General features: G+C 37.9%; 1 protein-coding gene across 7 annotated transcripts in view; it reads right to left on the minus strand.

Annotated features, from left to right (window-relative positions):
- The window catches only part of LOC126768044 (unconventional myosin-XVIIIa), a 126289-nt gene that overhangs the window by 29648 nt on the left and 70457 nt on the right, over nucleotides 1–26184 (minus strand). For 6 of the 7 annotated variants that reach the window (XM_050485909.1, XM_050485910.1, XM_050485911.1 and 3 more), the window contains 2 exons: nucleotides 1869–2003; nucleotides 144–371 (listed from right to left, as the gene is read on the minus strand). In XM_050485909.1, the coding sequence (XP_050341866.1) occupies nucleotides 144–371; nucleotides 1869–2003 (363 nt within the window). Of the gene's footprint in view, nucleotides 1–143; nucleotides 372–1868; nucleotides 2004–12621; nucleotides 16297–26184 lie in introns of those variants that run through there. The other variant, XM_050485915.1, reaches the window with a different exon arrangement.

Raw genomic sequence — 26184 nt, forward strand, 5'->3', positions numbered from 1 at the left:
ATGGATACAAATTGAATCATTACAAAATCAGTTTGTATCAATTTTAGTATCTATATAAATCACATGTACTATATACAGATGTACATATGTATATATTTATTATCATCGCTTAATCGAAACCAATGAACACTCCTTTCACTCACCTTCGCTTCCAATTTCTGATTTTCAGTCTTCAATTCGTTGCGATCGTTTTCGATTTTCTCCAATTTGGCGCGCAGCATTGCCAATTCCTCGTTCGCCGATTTCAATTGCTCCTCGGTACGGTGGACATTTAGCAGAGGCGTAACACGCACCAAGAGGCGCCACCAAGGCCAATCACGAACGGCGAGAAACGCTTTGACGTTACGTTGTATGCAACGTACGGCCAACTCCTAGTAAAAAACAAAATGCCAACAACAATAATAACGTAAATGCATAAAAATTAATGTACTTAATGATAATGGAAATATTACAATAACAATAAAGTTGCAAGTGATTTCAAAAATATTTTAGATTGCAAAAATTGCTATAAAAATTCGCAAGCGTATGGAAAAGCGATTATAAAATGCATAACTATAAAAAATGTGGCAATGGACATAGTTTAAAACAGGAAATGTAAGTATGTATGCTTATTTACGTGCATATATGTATAGTAGGTATGCATTGATATGGCATGTACATCGCTAGATTTATGACAGAGTGTCAGCAATGTATTCGCCAAAGCTGACAACTAACAAACTGCCAAGTATCACTAACTAGTTTGATGACTGTTGTTTTTGTTGCACATTTTTTACCTATAACATACAGTATTTGTTACTGTTGTGCCATATTAACAAGTGGCTGTTGCATGCGCGCACGAGTATCGCCAACAAATCAATAAGCAGCAACATGCAACGCGGAATGCATTTTAATTAATATTAATGCCCAGCAACAACAATTACTTGGAGGAAGGGCCTAAACGATGTATAAAGTACATATGTACATTTGTGCCCGTGTTCATCTAATTCAAGATAACTCAATCGATAAAAGTGATATTAAGCTTATTATTTTTATTGAATTCGTTTTCGTCTGTAAAGGATTTAGCGATAAAAAGTGTTCTCTGCAGGATTATGTAAATTCTTAAATAAAAAGAGAATTATTGGCTGTCGGTTCTCTGTAAACAGAACGCAGATTTACATCCAGCCTTAGGTTGTTAACTCCACATCTTTCCCAAAAACGATTAGTTGAAAGATTTATACTCCCGAAATAACAACAACAAAATGAAGTTGACATTAATAAGAGGTCCAAATGGAAGGATAAAAATTACAAGAAATTGTGCATGTCCATTACTTACAGATTTATAAGGATATCACAAAGGCAAATAACAAGGCACTTTATTATATAACAAAATTTGGTTGCATAAAATGCGCAACATCCACATTTTGGTCATGCAATAGCGTCTCATAAATCTCAATTAGATTTTTGCTACCACAAACATGACATGCATGCTTATTAGCGCTAGAAGAGTAAAATATTAGTATCATTACACATCAAAATTTGATTCCTATTTCAGCATTTCACTGTAAAGCGTCACAGTTTCGACGCTTTACTTCGGATTGAGCAGCTTTATTTTTAGAATTGCACTGTATTAATATATTCAAAAGATGTTGCCTAGTAAATGTCAAAGTAGTTTCTGCTCACATTTGGAGAAGATAGCGCACCCGGTATTATGTAAAGGAAAATTGTACCAACAGTGTGAAAAAAATATTTTCTTTACAAAATACATTGTAAAATAGTTGAAAGCGCATATAAACTGAGAAAATAATTGCAACATACTCGTACAAACACCATACGAATGTGTTTGAGTGTAAACTGCAACAATTAAATTTCATCATAACGACCACACCCACCTGTACACGTCGGCGTGCCACCTGTTTACGTGCCAAATAGCCGCGGCAATAAGCCTGCAACTGTATGATGCGATCCGACAACAGTTCATCACGTTTCGCCTCCAATTCGCTCAAAACACCAGAACGGAATAAAATCTGCAACGAAGAAAAAAAAAGAAAAATTACAAATTTATACGAGGAATAATAAATAATATAGCATATGTGTAGATGTGAAAGGTGGAAACAAATTCAAAGCATGTAATTGCAAATGCACATCAGGAAAGTGTTTCATTCGAATTTCATTGGAAATGATCATAAAAACTATGCGATGATGCAATAAAAATGGGGCTGCAACATTTTCGCATGGACATTTTACGATTCGAATGACTTTATACGAATTATTCATTTTACACAATGTGAATTGTTAGTGTAAATATGTGAATGCGCTCAAAAATTTTCTTTCCGAAATTTGAAAAATTAAAAATTGATATTTGGATAGTATTTACCCTCGCCGAAAATTGTTATAAGGAAGAAAGGGGATAGAAATAAGAAACAAATAGAATATATGTGTATGTTTATTAAAACCTGTGTTGCCAATTTCATAAATTCACCGTTTCTTTTAAATGAACCATATGTAATAATAAACTCAGATATTCCCCATTAAGGTCTTTTGCATGCGTTTGAAACACTTTTCGAAGCACTTTTAACACTCCGATTGAAGTTATCTCCAAAGCATGCGTTCTGAACCCATCAACCACCTCTTGGAGGTGTCGAAAAACGTGGACCTGTTAGTTTATCTTTTACGCATGGGAATAAAAAGAAGTCATTCGGTCCCAAGTCAAGACTATGCGTTGGATGACTTATCAAAATGAAGGTTTGAGTGCTCAAAAACGCAATTGTTTCAGTCGATGTTTGAGAGCCCGCATTACCGTGATGAAGAGTGATGCGTCTTCGAAGGTTGGTTTTCCTAATTTCTTGAAAGAAAGTTGTTCCAAAAAATAGGCATACATTTGTTTGCAAGTGCTTCGTGCGTAAACAACTTTTGTTGGATGCGACTCATCGTGAAAACACCCATGCAGTCGTTTGCTCTTTACTTTCGGGCGCATACGCATAAATCCACGTTTCATCATGCGTCACGACTTCATAGACGTGTGTCTAATGCTGCTATTTTTTAACACCTCTTCCGAACAATCGACACGAGCACTTTTTTTTTTGGCGATCGACAAATTGTGTGGGCTCCACAATGAACAAATATTTTTTACACTCAAATCTCCAATTAATATTGAATTTATGCTGGTCTCCCTTATAGCTTTGCTTGTGTCTATATCATATATGTATATATAATATATATTTCATGAAATTCCATTTTCGAGCAAATGCAATTGGTTATTTTCAAACGGTTTTGAAAATAAAAATCTCACTCTCTTCGATTGGCCAAAACTGGGCGGTTGACGAAACGAACAAACGACTCCTATAACTTATACATACATATATACAGGCATAACCAATTAGAGATCGAGTAGAAAAGAACTAAATTCAACTGGTTAACTTTATTATTATTATTATTTTTTCGACAAGAGAGCAAAGCTTTAAGTGGATCGAAAAGAAGTGGCGGATCGTAGATGACTACATACTTTATGATTATACTCGTCTATATACTAATTATTTCAGGGTGTTTGATACATCAGACTTAGAACACACTTTACTAGAGACTAGAGCATTAAACAACTATTTAGAACTGTGTCAAAAACATTTTCCTTAAGTGCTCAAAACGATAACATACAGAATTAAGTAAATAAAAAGGCGATTTAAGAAAAGGTTTACTACCGGTAACAATTAGGGACAATAAATATATTCATTAACATAATTCAATGTTAACTTTACCCCAAATACGCTAAACCGCCATGTGATGCTCACTTATATGATCAGGTGCAAAGCCAATTGGCTTGTAATAGTGAAAAAAAAACACAACGAATTTCATGGCACAAAAGGTAAACAAACAAATATTTCATCCCAAGTTTTCACTGAATGCAGGGTATTCAGCGTAAACACTCGTATGCACCTAACAGAAGGTTCGTGCAGGTGTCGATCGCAGGGCGCCAATGATGTAACAGCTTACAACCGAAAACGAAGAGACAAAAAAAATGAAAATAAAACAAATAAACAACATAATTAAAAGTGTATACATATAATTTAAATAAATAACACACCCAATAATGGGTGATGTAATGTGGCAAGCATGAAAATATGCACACAAACATACATACATACATACATACATGTGCATAATATATGCTGGCGGGCATGCGTGTCTGCCGGCATGTTCGTATGTAAATATATGGTTGTTGGCAACGCTGCCAAAAGCGGCATGAGAAAGTTGGCCGGATTTGATCGATGGGTCGATCAAACGGTAAGACCAAAGTGGCCACAAATAAATATGTATCTGCGCTCATTATACGCGAAACACTCAAATGCCAATCAAAATTTATACGAAAGAGCAGGAAATTAAAACAACAAAAGCAACACATACAAATGGAAAGCCAAACAATCGTGTAATTAAAATACCTGCGAATTAATAAAAATTATAAGTGTCTATATATGCATATATAAGCATGTGTGTCGTATATTTGTATACATATATATGTGTGTGTTGCACGTGTGTACGCACATAGTTAACTAACAATAGATTTGAAGAAGCCCTAAACGACAAATCCGCATTTATCATCAAAGGCAGCGCGAAAGGCGCAAAGGCAGGCATTAAAACTCACAAACCCATATACATACACATACATACTAAGCATACTCGCATGTTTTATGTAAATAATTAAAAAATAAATTTATAGTGAAAATGCAACGAGTTATTAAGTAATAAACGCGTAGGGCATAAATACATGCAAGCACATAAACGAGTCAACCAACCCGCCAACCGGCTAAGCAATCGATCGCCCGATCGTCAGTGCAGTCAACGAGCCTTACTCGCCACATAACGACTTAAAGCGATGATTTTATGTTGATGCTGCGATAATAACAAATAAGGATGTGATGGCGAAGTTCAGCAACTTGCATACATATCTACATATGTATTTATTAACATTTTGTTGTAGTGTCTCAAAAGCCAATTGTATAATCTTAAGTGCAGCAATAACAAACAGTGCGGATTCAGTGGAAATTTAAGCTTTTACGAGGGTAGTATGATGGGTTTGAAACTCTAAATGCAACGCTGCAACTTCAAGTTCTCAGTTACTGTTTCTACACTCCATTATAAGTTATTGCAATCTCTGCTGCGCAAACGTCTAGTAAATAATAATGGCAGAAGGGAACAAAGAAGCGTAGTAAGGAGAGAGCTGACTTACATACGAAACCAACAGTGAAACTATTCACTTGAAATCGATAGAAAAAGAGAATTTGAATACCTAAATAAAGTTCTATAACCGCTTACATGCTATCTATATTGGACTATGCCGGGTATTTGTTCTATTCACCACTCTTCAATGTTTTGACAATAAAAAAAAACTTTTATTCGCTAATTTCCACTAGCCTCCGTTTTCTGACTTTATAGTTTTGCTCTTTGTGAGAGTAGAAAGTGCATTGCAAGATCAAGGCTTTTTCTTAAAGTGTGTGTTTTTGGATAGGCTGGTTTTACCGCCAGAACTTAAAAAACAAAAAAGGTTAATCGAAACCAGAGAAGGTAGAAATTATATGCTCCAAAAGTGTTTCCAACAACTTTTGTGTGTGATTGAATAACGATTTCCTCTAAAGCAGATCGGTACGTCAGAAATAACTGATCTATTAATCGAATGTGATACTATGTGTGGGAAAATCATAAGCAAACTGATATTGAGCCTCTCTTAGATAAATATATCGTATCTTGACGATAACTTGTAACCGGAAATATCCCTCTAGATACAGGGTTTGTACGGAAAGTACTAGGACTGAGTCCATTTAAAAAAATAGATTGAACCAATCGTTCCAATTCTTTAAAAACTTACAAAATGGCCTCCTTCTGCGTTGATGCAGCGCTGCCAGCGCGCCAAGCATTGAAGGCGTCACGGAAGACATTCTCCGGAATAGGCTTGAGAGTCGAGGTGTATGCCTCAAAATGTCAAAATGTATGCCTTTCATCGGCCTTTTCAGGCAAGGAAACAAAAAAAATCCGGGCGGGCCACATCTGGGCTGTAGGAAGCGTTGGGATGCCGGCCTTGGTTAGGTAGCTGTTCGCAAGAAAGGTGTTGTGAGCCGGGACGTTGTCGTGATGCAACTTCCCATCGGTTGCGATGTCTGGTCGGACCTGATTGACCCTTCCTTTGAGTCTCTTGAGGTATTCCAAGTAAAACTCGGCGTTGACGGTTTGTCCAGGAGGAACAAATTCATGGTCGACATCTGGTTAAGCCTGCTTGATCATATCAAACGTCTCTGTCGCAGATTTACCAAGTTTCACACAGAATTTAATCGCGTACCTCTGCTCTAACGAACGCTGTATTTTCGTTGTTTGTCCTGACTCTCCAGTTGCTCGGAGACAACTGACCAGCCGCTCGTTCATTAGCTAGGAACGTCTTTTCTACCGAATCCAGTGGTTGCGCGCACGGTCCGAAGTACAGTCGCAGCGGAAGAAAATCAGTCCTATTACTTTCGGGACAAACCCTGTCAGTGAATCTGAACACTTAAACTCTGTTCACTGTTTTGATTGTTGCTTTATCTCTACATAATAATGGATCCATATTTCATTCAGTGTTGTAAAAAACTATATTATCTTATTATTATATTAAAAGACGCTAAAAAATGGTTTAAAAGTTTAAAGTTTTTCGTAGAGATACGACGAAATATAGGATGCAAAAGAGCAACGGCCATATCTACTTAAAACCACTGCAGAATTTCAACATTGTTATAAAACAAAAAAGCAAGACAGATTTTCCCAGAAAAATCAATTAAAAAATTCTATGGTTTCGAGCACGGTATTTTGCCGAATCTGAAAGCATGCCTAGGCGGCAAGAGATTTGAGCTATTGTAAAAACAATACTAAGAGCAACGTCTATATTGATCTGAACGTCTGAAGGATCTTTCACAGATCTCGTAAAAAAGGGAGCATAAGCAGTTTTGGGACAAAAACAGCTCTCCAATCAAAATTTTATTATTTTTCAAAACATCACTGATTCAACCAACTTCCCTTGTCGTCACATACATATGTATGTCTGCAAGTAGAAGTATTTGCAATATGTATGGTATTACTGATAGATGGACTATTTTATTGTCAGCTAGTAAGCTATTATCGCTGATACCAGCAGGCATTACACATGTTTGACATAACTACGCACAACAACTACAGCAGAATAGTTAAAGGGAAAAGTGCAAATTTATAAGACAACTCCCTTGCGGCTCCTACGTGGATGCCACCACACTGCTCTGCTTTGTTTTGCATTAATTATCGCTTGTCTATCGTTGAATGTCATTACCCCGGCGGTGTAATCGGAAACCTGTTTATGGTTTAATAATAAAAGGGCGCATAAGCTGGCAGCGGTACACCATACATGCTCACGCCCTCTATGCACGAGTCTTGCTGCACTTTTTATTGCGGATGGATGGACATTTTATGAGAAACCTATAATATTTATTTCCACTTAAGCAGATTCATTTTCCTTTTCCTTTTCATTCGCCGTTTGATTTACAATCGCTTTGCTTGCTACGGGTCAAATCTGGCCATTTCAGAGACTTTATTATCATACAATTATTTATAATAGTCCAATTGGAATTGCAATGATGATAGCAGGCGGATTTCGTTAATTGCAAGTTGAATTCTTTGAAAGAAGAATCTGTTTAGTGAAGGCCAGACTTGCATATTTAGCTGCTGAGAGACTACAGTGTCATATCGTATGTACATATTTAGCTGAAAAAAAATAACAGATTACTTCATCTATGGTGCTTGTCTTCCATGAGCTTTTGCTGCAGCCGAGCACAGAATACCCCAAAAAATTTTAAAGAAATTTTGATTAAAAAAGAGTTCACGAGTTTATGAACTTTAAGGGCCCTCTGGTCTAACATCTATCATTATGGCTTTGGAACTGACTAGAGAACCACTAAATATTTACAGACAAATATCTAATGCAACTGTAACATAAGGTCTTTTGAGGATGAAAACGAACGAACACTTCATAGGATCCTTATTTATATACGATAAACTCGTTGGCTTTAAGAGCAAAGAACAAATACCAAATACACGAAAATAACCAAGCGAAGAATTGCATTAAGCATACAAGGTGGGATCTTCTTTTGTAGTTTTGTGCTATATCTCATTAATTATTATTTTTTAATTATTTTTTTCTCCCCAGTTCAAACATTCATGCACTACGTCCGGCTTAAATAAACTATTCACACGTTCCAGAGCCACCATTTGTCACGACAAAAATGGAAATTTTCTTACATTACTGCGAGCTACAAATTTACAAAGACAGTTTACCCTCATAACACGACACAATGTCGTCATAAGAAGCAAATTTTAAATACATGGAATAAAATATAGCAAAACGAAGCAAAAAGAGAAACTGCAACTAAAACCAATTTGAACACCTGTGGTGGGCAAACTTAAAGCAAGTCTTCACTCAGCATTACCAAAACAAATGCGGGTTCCAGAAAAGATCACAGGGCAGTAGCGATCACGAGGGTATGAAAAGTGAAAGAGAATGGAAACACGTTAAGGGTAGACGATGATGTTGGCCTAAGTAATCCAAATCCATATTTGTAAGCAAGTAAATTCGTCTCAAGATAATCAAAGCGGCGTAGAAGTAGAGCAAAAGGCGTAAACACCGATTGCACACATGTCACGTACCGTTGCGCTTTCAGGCAGAAAAAATACTGTGAATTAAAATATAGTTTTTTTCGATTTTTATTTGAGGCCATACGAGCAAGCGCGCACAGGTCTGAGCTTGAATGGTTATTTCGTAATCAGTTAGGGAAGGATTTCAAGTGCAACATCTATGGAGGAACGTGACAAGACAAAAGATGATAATAAGGAAGATACTATACACTCGTATCCATATACGTATATATGGATGTATGCAAGAATATGTAGAGCAAAATTGCAGGTGGCTGGGTGAGTAGTGTCAACTACGAGATCGCGTAGAGTGCGGCGCCTTTTGTGGATACACATTTACATATATATTATCATATATATTTATAGTGTACACTCACATATAAATTAAAAATAATATTATTATATATCAACGAAAAGTATGTATATATATATAATATATATATATGTATATTACAAATTTATTCAATTATTTTAATAAATTTATTTATAGCTATTTCCTGGGTTCGAAAAATCATTAAAAACAAATAATGGTAAATGAACCATTGCCTACATTTTGGCGCTCTGCCTTAAAGACTGGTATAGCAATTGGTCAGCTTCACTAAGTAATGAACAATATAACCATGTTTCTCCATCGGTTAGTTGAGGCTATACTTACATATGTATATTGGATTAAAAAACTCTCCTCTCAAGTAGAAGCGCCAAAAGATAAAAAAGTTCCAAAAACTTTAGTAGAAGACTGTATACGATCCCAAGACGCTAAGACGCACCAAGGTGTTATTATGGTAACAAGAAAAAAAAGGAGACAACGCTTTTCAAGACCTTTCATGATCTTAATTTTCTTGGAAAATATGTGAAGTTATTATTCTTACTTGACTAGAACGTTAAGCTACATACATCGTCTAATGATATAAGAAATTCTTCCGAATTATTTGCAGATGTTTTACTATAGAGAACAGTAGTGTATTAAAGGAGGTTTAAAACGTACAGCAACCAACATTTTCCCATGAACGTGATTAAAGCTCAAAATGCTTTAAATTTTTGAGATTTGAAACCCTTACATTCGCCTCAGTTTTTAAATCATAAAAATAAAATAAAAACAACACTCTGAAATACAACACTTTTCTAATGCTTTCACAGTCATCTACCTTCATGAGCGGATATACAAAATAATTAAAAGAAAGAAAATATTAATTTATCAGCAAATTAGAAACTAAATTGCGGCAATATGCTTAATACGCTCGATTTCAGGTCACAGCCACTTGTATTGTCGATATGCTAATTACAACAATGCATATCACGTACAATTATGCATACATATGCACATACATACACATATAGATACAACGCATTTACGAGTGTTATGCGGGCATATACAGCATTTTAATAAAGATATGAAGCGATATGAAATGAAAGTTACTTTGTTTTTGAGCAATTTTTTCCAGCGCTTTGCTAGTGAAAATTCAATTGCTTCACAAGTTGTCAGCGTAGAACAGCGAATACAATAAAAACACTAACAAAAAACATAAATAAGCAGCCGCCTCACTGACAATCGTGGCAAAAATCACACAACGCACAGCACACCTGTGTAAGCATACGCTGGCGTATCAACGCATGTCGCGCATGCGCATAGCGGCGCGTAATGAAAGTAGCTAGAAAACAACAAAGACACCATACAAACAGAGAAGTTAGCTAGTGTAGACAGTCTAAGCCAAGCTCAAACAATGTTGTGCTAAAACAATGCGGCTCAATAGCTGTAAAATGACAACAAAAACAACAGTTTTAGTGTTTTCGATTGCAGTGCACAACGTATGTTTGTCTAAGTATACTCACATACACATTGTAAGTTCATATGTACACACTATTGTCTGTTTTATTTTTCTACTCCACCCCACCCACATACCGACGGTTGCCGCTTTACGACAAATTCGGCGGTAAAAGTAAGCGATTAGGTCAAACAAATTCATTTTGGGTGCTGCAATGTGCATTTCAAGCGAGTGGCATGAGCCAACAACAGCAGCAACAATACAATTTGTCAAATTTGTCATTAACAATGCATTTACCGTAAACTTTTGGGTTGTTTTGATTTTATGATGAGCACTATGTAGCAATAGCTTGCGGAGTTAGGGTAGGTCCAAAGTCGTATGTGGATTTCTAATGCAAATCACGCTTTGTTTGGCGATGTGTGTGCAAGCTTTATGCTGTTCAGCGAGCCTTTTGCAATAGCGGGAAAAAAGTTGCCATTTTATTTTTGGTGCCAGTGGTCCGTTGTAGAACGGACTTCGTATTATGCTACTTTGCTTTTCAAATAAATACATACATATGTAAATGGAAACAGCTACAATTTAGAAGACACTTGTCGATTGATGGTCACTGTGGCACGGTTTTTTCCAGAAAACCCTCCGGTTGTTTGACATTACCTATCGAGGTCCGGCCACTATAGAAAACACTTATGCGTACCTCTAATCAGCATTCTGCGGTCTATGAACTGTAAACGGCACCTTTACTACCGCTTGGGATGAAAGAGACCCATTCTATATACTCGTACGTCCTCAGATTAAGCAACCCAACAAGTTTTATGTTTTTTTTTTTATTTTTGAGATCGAAGAATTCACAGAAGATCGAGGAAACACTCATTATTAATACTATAGATCTGAAAGCGACTTAGTATTCTTGAATTTTTTCCGAAAACCTTCAATTGGTTATTTTTCTTCAGAGAAGGCGAAATTTTCGATAAGAATCAAAATATGGTTGGAGAAACTATAAGATTCAAAGATTTTTAATTTTTCTGAAACTGCATTCCCAAAATTGAGGCAATTCTCATGATGGGTCTACGTTACCGAAACGAATTGAACATTTTTTATTTAGCAAATGATTGCCTACTTGACTTTCTGCCGCTCTAAGGACAACAAAACAAAAACAAATAAAAGCTTTCGCACGAAAACTTTTTGCATCGATTGCGCCTGGAACTATTCAGGATACTGGACCTTGGTAACCATATGTGATATAGGAGAGGGCACAATAGATCCAGACAAATAGAAATGTAATACAGATGCTCGGAAAGCGATCGGCCTTTAGACAAGATCATTTCTTTTATGTGTAAGCTAATTTTATGTATTTGTAGAGTTGTTTGTAATCTTTGTATAAAAAAAAAATAAATTTTTAGTTGAGTTACGACGAATTGTTTCTAGTTTATTGGGTATTTATAAAATAGGAAGAGAATTAAAGGGATTTGCGCTAGTTAAGGGAACCATAACGAGAACTTTGGTAGTTGGTTTTATAAAAATTTACTCTAAACTACCAATAGAATAACCAAAAGACTACCCATAAAACAAACCAGGTAAAAATTATATTAAAGAGATTTTTGTGAAACGAACAAATGGAATAAAAACAACAAAATTTTCAACTAATAACCAAGTAAATATTACAATATTGTACTACAAGTACTAATAATCCAGAAATAGGAGGGAAAACTGAGAGAAAGTACAACTAAGAGCAGCTACGTTGGAGGTGAAAGAAAACAATTTACGGTTTATTATTTATTACAGTATTTTATTAAAGCAAAAGAAATTAAAAAAAGAAACAATAATTTGTGACAGTTTACTTATAAAGTAAATACAAATATAAAATATTATATATCATATAGCGATTAACAAATGCTTTAGCAATAAAAATTTATGTAAGAAAGTTAAGAGTAATAAGAATGCAAAAACTACAGGATTCGGACCATTACTTAGCCAAAACCAAAAACGATATAGAAAAATATAAAAATATACTTATATTTAATATTTAAATGCACCAATTTTACCAGAAGAGTAGAGCTTAACTACTGTTGGGTTAAAGGATGTGACGGATGTTTGGTTGTTGGTTGGAATATTCGGTTATTACAAAATTTCGTTCGTTTGCTGCGCTTCATTGCAGGAATTTGCTTCACAGAATTCAATTGCTGCACTAAAGCAGGCGGATAGTTACCTCTTTGCTGTAGGTCGGATAAAACTCCACTTGAGTTTGTATGCATTGTACGGCCTCGAGTTGAGCGACGCGTGTAGCAGTGCACACCTTACTAGGGTTGCTGTTAGTCGCACGTACGACTGGCTTGCCGAAAGTCATATGCGCAGAAGCTTGTGATTGCTGTTCGAACTTCTGAAGGAGCTCCGAAACTTTGGTAGTTTTGGTTTGCATAGCGGTCGGAGTTGCAACGGAGTTGTATGCATTGTTGTCAGGCGACACTGCCTGGAATGTGGAACGCTCCTCCTCAATAATATCGGATTCACAGAGGCTCACGCTGGAGGTGGTGGAAGTGGATAAGGTGTGAATGGTTGTATCATTCTCATTCGAAATGTGTCCTGAGTCATCGGAGTCTGATTCGTTGTTGTGATGCGATGTATCTGCGTTGATTAGCTTTTCGATGGGCGCACTTGAAGGCAACGTTGGTTTGTAGGCGTCTGCTATTTCAAACGCTTGCTGTTCTCGCGTATTACTAGCCGCTGTCTGCTGTTGTTTCGACAGCTGTTGTGTGGCAGTAGGCGCATTCAACTTTGCCTGCACCACATTAACCAATAATTCGGTGTGCTTATCGGATGTCTCACCCAATACGGGTGGTATTATTTTGCAGAACTCCAGCTGCGGTTGCGGCACTTTCTCCTCATTCGCATATTTCAACTGTTTCGTGGAAGTCACCGCTGGAGGAGCGGTAGCGGTGTTGTTGGTAGTTGTGCGGCGCAAAGTGCCATCACACGCATCTTTCGTAATTTTACCTGTCAACGCTGCACTACCGCTGGCAGCTGTTTTCACTTTCGTACGTGCGCTAGCCAACGCGGCTGTCGCCGACGTTGTAGCAGCACGTTTGGTTTGCCCGGTTGTCGGCGCCTTCGCAGCCGTTGCTTTGCCGGCATTCGACTTGAGTGTCGTCGCAATTGGTGTCTTACGCACGCTAACTTTCGTGTTTATCGATTCCACTTTGCGCAAAATTTCATGACCCTTCTCCAGGCACTTGTCCAATAGCTCATCGCGACTACGCTGCATCTTGCGTGCCGCCGTTGTGCTACCGTTGGCGACACGCGACACACTTCCGCTGCTCTGACTGCTGTTCAAGCTGCTGCTGGAGGGTGTACGCCTTGGACTCGCGTTTGTGCCAAGTGTGCTGGAGTTAAAGCCAATTGAAGATTTGGTTCTCTCCATTTGTAGGCGTGAATTGCTGCGCGTCAACTTTTCTCCAGACAATGATTTGCGTTTGGTACGTTGACCAGATATCGGTTGGTTTTGCGTTGGCAATTGTGGTGTTGACTGCAACGGCTGCTGTGTACGATTTGTAGAAAGCGAGCGCGAACGTGATTTACTTGACAACGAAAGCGCGGATGCAGAACGGGCGTCCTTAGTCAGTTGACGTCTTTGGTTGGTTGACGTAACTGTGGAATCTTTACTTTTTTGAGTCACAACATGCTTCACAGCTGTTAAATTCTTGTTATCGACCAGCGTCTGCTTGCCAATCATTTCCGTTAAGGAAGCGCTGCAGAAGCTTTTACTACGTTTTTGTAACGGTAATGCTATAAAAACCGGAATTTTGCTATTGGTCGCAGCCGCTGCCGTGGTGGGTGTCAACTCCCACACGGATTTGGAGCGTACACGCGTAGCTAACGCATAACGTATATTGCGTAGCGTCGGAGTGTCTGGAGACTGATAGACATTGCGTCTGGGCAGAGCCAGGGATGACTTGGATTTTTCCAAGCGCTTGGGACGCACAGGCGGTTGTGGTGGTGTTATGGGATCCTCAGTAACTTGCGCAGCGACAGTGGTGCTGCAAACGCTGTTTCCATTGATGGATGTCGTTCTTAATGAGTTGTCGGCGCTGTTCGTAGCTGCGACTCTGCTCTCAGCTGTGGCATCCTTCATATCTTTAGCAGGATATAAATCTTTGGACTCCTGCCTTGTGGTCGAATATTGCATTAAGAGTGGGCTTTTGTTCACCTCAGACTGTTTAGTAGTTTCCAGCGTAGTCGACACTTCAACTGCGTCTACCTTAGTTTCAATAGAATCAGCGAATGTTTCATCAAGTTTTACATTTGGCTCAACTTCTTTCTTTTCAGCAACGGGCTCAAGCAGACCCACCTTGTCCACTAATACATTCGCTTCACTCCGCTTCTCGGCCCCATTATCGGCGAAAGCAACTGGCGGCTCTAGTGCCAAAAGCTCTAGTTGCGCTGCGGCTGCCGCCTCCACCACCGCTACATCGCATTCCACACGTGGCCCTGTCTCTGGCACTGCGCTTACAGTTGGATTCTCATTGTAGTCGATTATTAAACGATCAAAGTTCTTTAAAACCGCATTTAATTTTGTTTCATCGTGTGCGGCCTTCTCGAGCTCTTCGAAGATTTCATCTTCCAACGATTGTTTCGTCAAATTCAAGCTTAACTGCTGATATTCTTCATCGCTATCCACATAGCCAGCACTATCAGTGGGTGAACCAGCAAGCGTTCTAAGGTCCTGCGCGTGACCACCGTCCACCAAACCACCCTTTTCAAGTAGTGCTGGACAAATTATGCCCGAATTAGTCGTAACCTCACCGATCGGCGCTGAAATTTCACGCTTACTGAGCGTCTTCGTTGATTTTGTGATGCGTTGGCGTTGATGCTTCAACATGCCGGTGAGACGTCGGTGTGCAGAAGTGGTACCTGTTTGCTGTTGTTCCGTCCTTGGAGGAAGGGAAGGCAAAGTCGACTGTTTACTGATGTTCGTATACTTGCCGCTAGTTGAGTCCCCAATACTGAGCGAGCTCATCGATATGGAATGCTTCTGCGATTTGTAGAGTTTACCTGTCAGACGCGGCGCTATATTATCTTCGATTTTATGGCGGATTTTTGAACAGAACTTCTGCACACCATGCGTCTTGTGACCGCTGCCAATTGAAGCGACGGATGAAGCATGGGAAGCGGTAGGCGAGCCAGGTTTTGGAGGTATTGCCGTATCGGTATGTGGTTTATCCATATCTTGTTCTTTAAGTAGGGTTTACGGATAAGGGTCTTACAGTTCAAGTTATAGAAAATCGCACGACAAGAGTTCAAGCGTAAGGGGCGATTATTTGCACATTATTACTTGCTTTCAGTTGCAGTTCCTTGGTGTGCAGGCGCAACACTTTTTCACTTTTACTTTTACTATACTCTTTCACTTATTCGCTTGGAAAATGTCAAGCTGGCGCCTGTCGGCTATTGACATCTGAAAAAAGCGGCGTACTCGTGATATCAGTGACTGTCTGCCACTTCTGCGTTCATTGTATGCGTAGACATTAAAAGTCCATTTGCGCTAATCAACGCTTGCGCTTGTTGCATCTATAACTGTTTTGTTTTATAATTTTTATATTTTCTTTTTTTATTCACTTCGTTTCGTTTAGTTTTGCTTTCTTTTTTGTGTGTTATTTTTTTGTTTTTCCTAATTGAATCCGCGTCCGTTTAACCGTCGATCGTTTTCGTTCGCGTTCAGCGCGCAACTAAATTTCTTCACCGTGCCGCGTAACTGATGAGCCACCACCACTAAACGAGCGACCAACCAACAACGAAACGAACGAACATCAACCAATTACAACAACAATAAATAAATAAACAGAAGCTCCAACGCAAAGACGACTGCAATTAAGTTTGTCTTCGTCGTTGTTGGTAGCTAAATTGTCATTATCGTCAACACCATCAACGCAAGTCAGCGAGTTGGTGAGTCTTCAACACTTTCCTTCTTGAGCTTACTTACAACAGCAGCAACAACCGCTCGTTGAGTCACAACAATTGTGGAGTCGTCACAGCAAGTGCCAGCAATAAGTATGATTGTCGAACTATCGTTGCTAGTTTGGTATCGTTTTCAATGTTGCTCTGCCGTGTCTTCACATGTCCGGCGTCGTCCGTCTGTTAGCGCAAGCTCGACTTAAACATGCGCAACGCGCCGAACCGTGCCGTTGACGATGCGTAAAAGCGAGAAATGCTTATTGGCTGTGTATAAAATGAAAATGATATATCCGTGCTCACACTTAGCCACACACAAATGGAAAAAATACGAATTTTAGTTTATAAGCAACATGTTTTGCTGTTGCAGCTGGGTTTGATTCGAACCTGAAGCCAGCATGGCAGTGTTGTCGTCGCGCGAAACGAAAGTAAATGTAGGTTGCATTGCTGCAGTGATTGTGAGCTGTCAACACAGTGGACAATTATGCAGCACAACAAAGGAGGTGCAGACGACTTACTTAACCCTTGTTTTGTGCATAAAAAATAATTGTTTTTAAAGCTTTTTTTGGTTTTTTGACGTTCTTCTGCCCAGGAATTGCTCACCAAAACTTCATAAACTCTTTTTTAGACATATGTACGTAAAAAGTTTTGAGAACTTTGACAAGTCCATCGAAAATCTATATAAAATATTGGGTAGTCTTTTCGTATTTTGTCAATAGATGTCGTTGTAGTCGTATATCTCCGGTGCTACCAATCAGATTGTTTCAAACCATATAGTGTTGGAAAAGTGAGATTTCAAGCTTAATTTAACCAAAAAAAATTAAATTCGGAGAAGTTGAAAAAAAAGTTACAGCTGTTCAAAAATGACTGAAACTAATAAAGAAATTCGCTAAATTTTAACATTTTTGTATAAAAACGGGAAGAATGCCACGCAAGCCACCAACGAAATTTGTAAAGTTTACGGAGACGATCGTATCAGTTCGTGTAGCACATTAATGGTTCGCTCGCTTCCGTACTGGAAATTTCGATGTGAAAGATGCAACTCGCTCTGGTCGGCCTATCTTTGAAAAAGTATGGAAAAGATTGACCAGGACCGCCGCATAAGCAGCCATGACATCGCTAAGGAACTAACATTCATCATCAAACGTTTTTGAACCACTTAAAAAAGGCTGGCTACAAAAAGAAGCTCGATGTCCGGGTACCATATGAATTGTCTGTGAACAATTTTATGAACCGAATTAACATCTGCAATTCTTTGCTGAAACGAAATGAAATCGAACCATTTCTGAAGTGAGTGGTAACAGGAGACGAAAAGTAGATCAAATATCACAATAATGTGCGAAAAAGATCATGGTCCAAGCGTGGTGAAGCTCAACAAATGGTCGCAAAACCAGGATTAACGCCTCGAAAGGTTATGCTGAGTGTTTGGTGGAATTGGAAAGGAATCATCCATTAAGAGCTGCTCCAGCCTGGTCGAACGATTGATTCTACATTTTACTGTCAACAACTGATGAGCTTAAAGCAAGCAATCCAAAAAAAAAACGGCTATAACCGATCAACAGAACTGATCAACAGGGCAACGCTAGGCCACACACATCTTTGATGACTCGGCAAAATCTGGGAGAGTTTGGCTGGCAGTATTAATGCATCCACCATATAGCCCTGACCTTGCACCATCGGACTACCATTTGTTTCGGTCAATGCAGAACTCCCTTAATGGAGTAAAGTTGGCTTCAAGAGAAAGCCTGAGAAAATTACCTGTCGCCGTTTTTTGCCGAAAAACCAGAAAAGTTTTACGTTGATGGGATAATGTTTTTTTTTTTACTTTTGATGATCCTTTAGGAAGTTCTGCAGTCAACGTTGAGGCACCTTTTTTTAGGGACTGCCGGAAATGACGCCGGAAGGGCCAAGTTTTGAATATGTTGATTTGAAAATTCCACAAAAGTTTGATATATTATTAAAATAGATCGTTTTTTGCTCGAGTAAACGCATATGAACCCCTTAAGCCATGGCAAAAAAGCCATTCAAAAATTACCTTCATCACATGCTAACGTTCGATTGATTTAAACTCAAGTAAGCAAGAAGCAAAGGTCACTGTAATTGACACATTTCTAATTACTCCAAATATCGAAAATGAAAACAAATCTATTTCAAAAATGACAATAAAGACCCAGTAAAAGGCAGTAAAACTAATAGAAGAAAGATCAGAGCAATTTGTAGAAAACAAAAGCACTTATTAACTTCAATAAGAGTATAAATGGATGACGAGTATATATGTATGTATGTAAGTGCCATTCACATATTTACAACAAATCTGTGTAACACAAAATGAAAGAAAACCTGTAGCTAATAATAAGCGACAGGAAAAGTGTCATGTCATTGCACCTTTTTCACACTTTTTCTAGCCACCGATGAGCTGCACACATCCACTCTGTATGCATCTTTGAGTATGGCTAGTTGCATGCCACCTATGCATAACTATGTACTCGGTATAAGCAACAGCGAGTAAGTGGCTGCCACAAAGTGAAATTAAAAGCAAAAACATGCAATTAAATGCAACTCATGCGCCCATTTGGCGGCCGACGGATGGTGGAGCGCGGTAGCGACACACAAAAGTCCCACCGAAGATCCAACAAACGCGAAACAAACTAACAGACGCCCAAACAATAAACAATGCAAGTCCAGAGTCGCGTTGAGGCAAAGCCATGTTAAGTCGTCGAGTCAAGTTGAGGCGAGTCAAGTTAAGTGGTAAATTGCTTTGTCATCACATAAAATTGCCCGATGAGATTAATGGCGCATTTGAGGTAACCACGTTGCATGAACGTTAACTGCTCACATCAACGATGGTATATTTAATGCCCTGTAGAAAAAGGAGAGTGGTGCGAACTTACTATACTATGGGAAGTATCAATTATAATATAAAAGTTTGAGGGGATAACTAGAATACTGAGAATGAAAGTATACTAAGTACTTTCTGATATTGAGTATGAAATGCCACTTATTTTTTTTCCCAACTATTAGGATTGGAAAATCGAAATCTATTGTAAAACAAGAGAAAACGTTAACTTCGACTGCACCGGAGCTAAAATACTTTTCATAAATAAAGCAATTTTCATACAAGAACTTAATTATGATCGGTCAGTTTGTATGACAGCTAAATGTTATAGTGATCTGATCTTGAAAATATGTTCGGAGATTATCATAGAGTGAGGCCTTTACAAAAAACATGCCAAATTTCATGAAGATATCTCATCAAATAAAAAAGTTTTCTACACAAGGACGTGGATTTGATCGTTTAGTTTTTATAGCAGCAGTATCTTTGCCATAGTTGTACGATCTAAATAATGTGATGAGTTAGTCGTTTTTTAACTGGAAAAGCAACTGAAATAGAGTTAAACATCTTTCCGACTACGAACTCTTACCAATTTAGTTCCTACAGGGAATATATGTTTGCAACGATTACCGATTGAAGCTTCTACAAAACAAATACATACTTATGTAAGTATTTAGGTAGTAATTGCGGCAACAGCAAATTGTTGCAACAGACAATGTCACGATGACACCGGCGTGAACTGTGCACTCATTTTTGTTTTTGTATCGATTGACACCAGTTAACTTACAGATGTTTATATTGTTAGAAACATACCTAAATGTTTACCTTGATGTCTGTTTTGTTGACTGAAGGTAGTTATTTGTGTTTCCACTGTTTCTGTTGGTTAGGCTCCTAAGGATTGTAAACAATACTGCTAATTTGTTGTTACACAAAAGTTTACATGTATTTAATACATGGTGGTTAAATAACGTAAAATAATTAAGCCGATTTTTAAAAATAGCAAAGGCTTTTTTCTATAATTGGACCACATTGCATACTTGGTGCAAATCGTAATCGGTTCGTAATCGAAAGCGTTAGAATTTAATTAGTTCTAGGTGAAGGCAGTAATGATGGCTTGAGTGGGGACAGCTACGAATCCATTTAATCTCTTAGCCACACTAAAAACTTTTGTGTGATATTGGGAGATATTTCAGAACGTATAGAAAACCCCTTGATAGACCCTTTTTTTGAAAGTCAGACACTGAAAACATTTTCATTGGGAACATTAAACCAAATAGAAGGACCTAAAGTCTTTGAAGTAAAAGTGTAGTGGAGTCATACTCCTAGGTAAGCAGTTACAGTCGTAAGGCTATATCCAATTCTTATTCTTGCGCCCTTTCCGCACACCCTGAAAACGTGAGGAACCCTTGCGAAAGATGCGGTAGGTTGTCTACCTGTGGGTGGAGCCTGGGGTCGCGGCTAAAAGAGAGGAAGCTTCAGCGGAGACATTCTGACTTACATATAATGATAATTTTGCCTATCTAGGAAACAGCATCAACACCAATAACAACATTAACCTTAAAATCCATCGCAGAATCGCTCTTGCCAACAGGTGCTACTTTGGGCTGAGTAGGCAAACAAAGACCAAACTGTATAAGTCACTCTTTATTCTGATGAGTCGGCGTTACGAGTTTTGAGAGAAAGGTTCTGCGGACGATTTATGTTGCTTTGCGCTTTGGCAACGGCGAATACCATAGTCGATGGAACGATGAGCTGTACGAAATATACGACGACATAGTTCTTCCAGATGGAAGATAACACTCCAGCTTTGAAGGTTTTCGATTCAGTACCCGCCGGCGGAAGTAGAGGAAGAGGAAGACCTCCAATCCGTTGGAGAAATCAGGTGGAAAAAGACCTGGCTGCACTTGGTATCTCGAATTGGCGCCCAATAGTGAAAAGAAGAAACGACTGGCGTGCTATTGTAAACTATGGCTGTAACCGCTAGTAAATAATAATAACAAGAATAAAGTCTTTCATCACTATATGCATACACCCATCTCCTTCTTGGTTCCTACATGCATTTTTTAAATTTGTTCAAAATTATAAATGTTTTCTTTCCCATTTTTCTCTCGGACCTGCACTTTTCTTTGTCATTTAAGAGCACCCACAGCATGTGTGTACTGCTTTTGCCCTTTATACATACATATGTATGAAATTTTGTATGTGAGCAGGTCAGCCAACCCATTAAGCGTGAGTCCAAAGCTAATTATTATCATTGGTCAGAGTATACTTCAAAGTATCGTGTTGCAGTAGGCAACTACTCAAGTAATCGGAAATTTCATGCCGCCGGCTTGAGAAGCTCGAAACAAGCGCTTAACAATTACCAGAGGTAACCGACTGTAACTGCTGGTACAGAAGTGCATATTTATGTAGCAACAACAACAAGCAAGAAGGTACAATAATGTTGTACATAACGTGGCATTTAATGAAGGTTGCGTATACGTCACGGTGAACTTTTCATGTGACACCTTCAACCAAGCAAATTGTTTAAATACCAGTGAGCATAAAAAATACAAAAACAACATTAGTAACATTTTAAGCGTGTTAGCGTGTTAAAAGCACACGCAAACATAGTGGTATACAAAAAGTGGTAAAAAGAAATACTTATACACTTGCAACATACTTATATACAAGAAATATTTTTATATTGTACATTTTACATTTTTTACAAATACAACAATAAACATAATTAGTCAGTACAACAATCAATCACCGCTGACATTTAGTCCAAAAGTACATTTTTACATCCATTACATTTTTTATGCGCATAGGGTGAGCCCTACATGCCGCACAACGTGGCACCAATCATATTTTCAATTTTTAGAGAAAAGAAGCACCCTATTGTGGAATACAACACTGTTTAATAGTGAGATTTTTTATTTTTCGAAAACTAGTCACCGAGTTGAGGTAACAAGTTGTCCGCCACAAAACATTTCCAATCCCGGGCGGTTTGGAATATTAGTTTGTTCTGGTTAAATGAACAATTCTGCTGTGGAAACAAGCTGTATTCGCCTTTCGATAATTTTTCTAATAATATCTGTATCAATACAGATCTGATACACTGTGTCAGTAGAGTGCATTTTAATAAAAGTGACTGTGGCAGCGAGCCACTAAAAAGCAACAGAAAACGAACTAGAAGCAAAATGCAGGCAGCAAGCGGTCATCGCCAGCGAAGCCATCACAACATTTCCACTCTCAATTGCTTGGCTGTCGCGTCTGATGGCTAATTTCACACTTATGTATGCTGTTGCATGATATAATTGTTGTTGTTGTTGCTTTTGTGGTTTTTTCTCACACTCAGCTCAAGCCATTACTATATAATTATTGAGACTCGCTGCGTTAGTGCAAGTGTTGGCCGCTTGGCGCTTCAATTGTATACCTGTCAATTAAACGCTTTGTTATTACTGTTGTTGTATTTAATATTGCAGCTGCATCTGAACAACATAGTAAACGTGATATTTGTGTAGGCAAACACTGCTGAAGAAGCTAAGAAAATAATAGTATACGTGATATATAATAAGTTACCCAATGAGCTTTTACAGTGAGTATGAATAACTTCTAATAACGGTTGATACGAATGAGTGCTTCAGCAGCTCCATTTTAACTTCATTCCCCTTAAAAAAATCGGGAGACAGTTTCTTTAGTCTATACTTACTATTAGAATTTCCATTGCATAACTTTAGGCGGGACTGTGAATACGTGAAGATTATAGAGATAAAGTTCCAAGCCAAACTTGAAACTAAACTTTCTCATAACATACAAAAATAATTATGATGGAGTACTACAACAATTACAACATTTTAATCGACCAGTGCTTGACCCTAGAGACATCTATTTTAAAACAGCGGAAGCAAAGTTGTAGACCTAATAGTTAAAGAGCTGATTAAGCATCAGAAAATAAATTATAAGGAAATTGAGGTTAAACTCTAAGATTGAACTAGCGGTATAAACAAGCTAACCACAATCTGATGCAGCCTGAGAAAAGTTATAATAACAATAAGATCCCTTGAATACCTGATAGTGAGTTGGGTAAAATTTGCCTCCTTTCCAGGCAGAATCATATTTCTTGTGCACCAAGGCCAATAATTGCTCTTGATGTCTACTCCTTAGACTATCGCAAAGATTTTACAATTACCGTTAGAAAAAGGTTAAACTGATTAACCGCGAAGATTACTCTTACATTTTATTGAAATTATATTTGATGGATAGAAACCTTTAAACTTATTTTAGGGAGAGAGATACCCGCACTGCTCTCTCATATTTTTCTGCATTGGAGAAAATTTATTAAAATTTATGGAAATTTAGATTTCAGCCAGACAGCTCCCTGTAATCAGTTATGAACCTGATTGTCGCTCTATAACTAACAACACTAAGAATGCTACCCGACTTTGAAAACCCTAAAACTGAGAGACAAAACTACATAGTCACAGATTCTCATATAACTGAGCACATGAAATTAAAAGTCAAACCGAACACTCTTCAAATGCACACAAGCAACAACGAACAGCATGACATACACATTATCTATTGTCCACCCAATGCATTCCGTGTCCACCCACTTTACCGTTAACACTGAAGTGCGTGTAACTGTTAGCGATCCGGACTGTCATTATCAATTTCTATATTATTTATATTTTGCTTTCTTTTCACACTCACTACATATGTACATATAAATACTTTCTCATGTGTTGTTGTTTTTTTTTTTTGTGTAATTGCAACATTTGATTTTTGTGTAGTTTTATTGATGGGCAACAATTTTATGGTTTCACTGATGACGGTGTCGCAAAGCAACAAGTTGCTCGGTTGTTCTCGCGCTCTCCCTTCTCCTCACTAGTCGCTGTCAAGTTGGCTTGTCCGTCCGTCGCTTGGTGCGTGTTGTGTCTTCTGCGTTGGATCGAATGACATTTTCGGGTGAAAGTCACTGGCACATAACTCAAAACATCGATAATTGATATATATGTGCTTATATGTATGTTTGTATGTATATGTGTGTGTTTACAAAGCTTAATCACGCATTAAGGCATTACATACACACACATACTTATGGCTGACGTATGACAAATGTAAATGCAAGGGGCGGAGAATTTGTAAAAACTCTTGTCCGTTTATTTACTTATTTCTCTTGTAATTTTAAGTGCGTTCGAAAGTTAAAGAAAGTAGTACCCAATAATTAGTATATTTTGTGAAAAACTTGGTGAAAATTAATGAAGCGCATGAAATTGTTGAAGAAAGTATGTATAATTTAGATAACTTCACTTTGCAACATCGATCAATCGATCATCGATCGTGATTTATAAGAACTTGGAACTGGAACTTATCTGTCTTCAAAAGGAATACCACGAGACTTTCAAATTTGAACAAATCATTTAGATTGGGAAGAAAGTGTATGCGGATTGACCCTATCGGAACGTATGAGAACGCTTTAGAAGTTTTAAAGATCCTCTTAGAACGGATCGTTCTGCAAAGAGATCCCCTATTGGAACTTATAAAACACTTTAGAAATGTTTAAAGATCTTCTTGGAAATGATCGCTCTGCAAAGAGATCCTCCGGTGAGTTTTGACCAACTGTATTCGAAAAAGTATCACTTTTCGAGTAAAAAAAAGTTGTGACAAGCAGCTTCTTATGATTTCTTTCGAAGATTTTATTGCCTGGAATGTATTTCTAGAGGTTATATGTAATAACCATTAGTAGAATTAAAAAAGCATTGTCTTTCTTGTGCTACAAACTCTGAAGCTTGATTTTTTAATATTTTTCCTTTAGCAAAGATCTTCTAATCTGATCTTTATGTACAATTTAAGGCTCTAATAGATCAGTTAATGCGTATTTGCTCATACCAGGAATTTAATTAACAACGCGATCGAGAGGTCGGCTTCGCAAAGTCTTAAATGTGTTTTGTATAATTATGTTATTTGAAGATGTCTCCGTGTGAGTTCTTTGTGCCATAAAAAGGCTATAATAACTGAGATATCACGTATCTAAAAGTTAAGTAATAATGTGGACGCTGTTTCGAAATTGGATTCCAAGAAATTTACTGCCAGTGAACAAGGAACTTCAGAAAAGTTAATCATCATATCATTAGAATCAAAAATAGTGCAGCAGTCATATAGTCATTACGTCGGCTCAAGAATGTTAGAAATTGTCACCAGACAATCGCAGAAGCAATAAAAACCAGCCTAATCGGACTGAGTTCGTGTCCCCAAAATTTCCAAAAGTGGAAACAGAGCAATATTGGTAGGTGTTTCGGTTTTTATTTTTGGAAAGGAAAGCGCGCTGTGATGCTATGTACGACTGTATTCTCCGGAAAACGTATTTTTCAGGCATGTCAAAAAAGTGGGATATAATTTTCAAAAATTTGCGTATTTCTATTGCAGATTAAATAATTACACTACTCAACAAATCTGAACGAAAAATTTGCGACTGATGTGCTAAGAGATCTGTGGAGTAATTGAGGTGTCCTGATTACGAATTTGAGTTTAAAAATGTTCCATCACGTAGACTACTATTTGTGATTTTAGTAAGTGGTTACAACACAAAAAATCAGAAACCAGAAACCAGAATTAGCAAGATTCAACCTCTAACATCAAAATCGCAAAATGACCGTAAACTTGTGTTATTGGATTACCCTCGTACATTTATAATTAACACTTTTTCTGGAATTCAGCACACTGCATTCCAGAACATGCAACAACCACAATTGTTTCACTTTTATCTACAATTTAAAATAACATTTGCGTTGTTACCTACATGCTTACTCATCAGCAAGACGCTTATCAAGCCATAGAGCAATAGCAGCAAATGCCACACCTCGCGTGCCACATCACGGTGCGCGCACAATTGCAAGAAAATGTTGAAAAACTCTCGGCCCAACATGAAATCGAAATGTGTGTCATTCGTGTCGGCGGCACAAGTATGCGCGGCGGCAAAGATAAACTCATCATTGGCAATAACAGCTGCAG

The sequence above is a fragment of the Bactrocera neohumeralis genome, chromosome 2, assembly GCF_024586455.1.
Source record: "Bactrocera neohumeralis isolate Rockhampton chromosome 2, APGP_CSIRO_Bneo_wtdbg2-racon-allhic-juicebox.fasta_v2, whole genome shotgun sequence".
Classification (NCBI taxonomy): Eukaryota; Metazoa; Arthropoda; class Insecta; order Diptera; family Tephritidae; genus Bactrocera; species Bactrocera neohumeralis.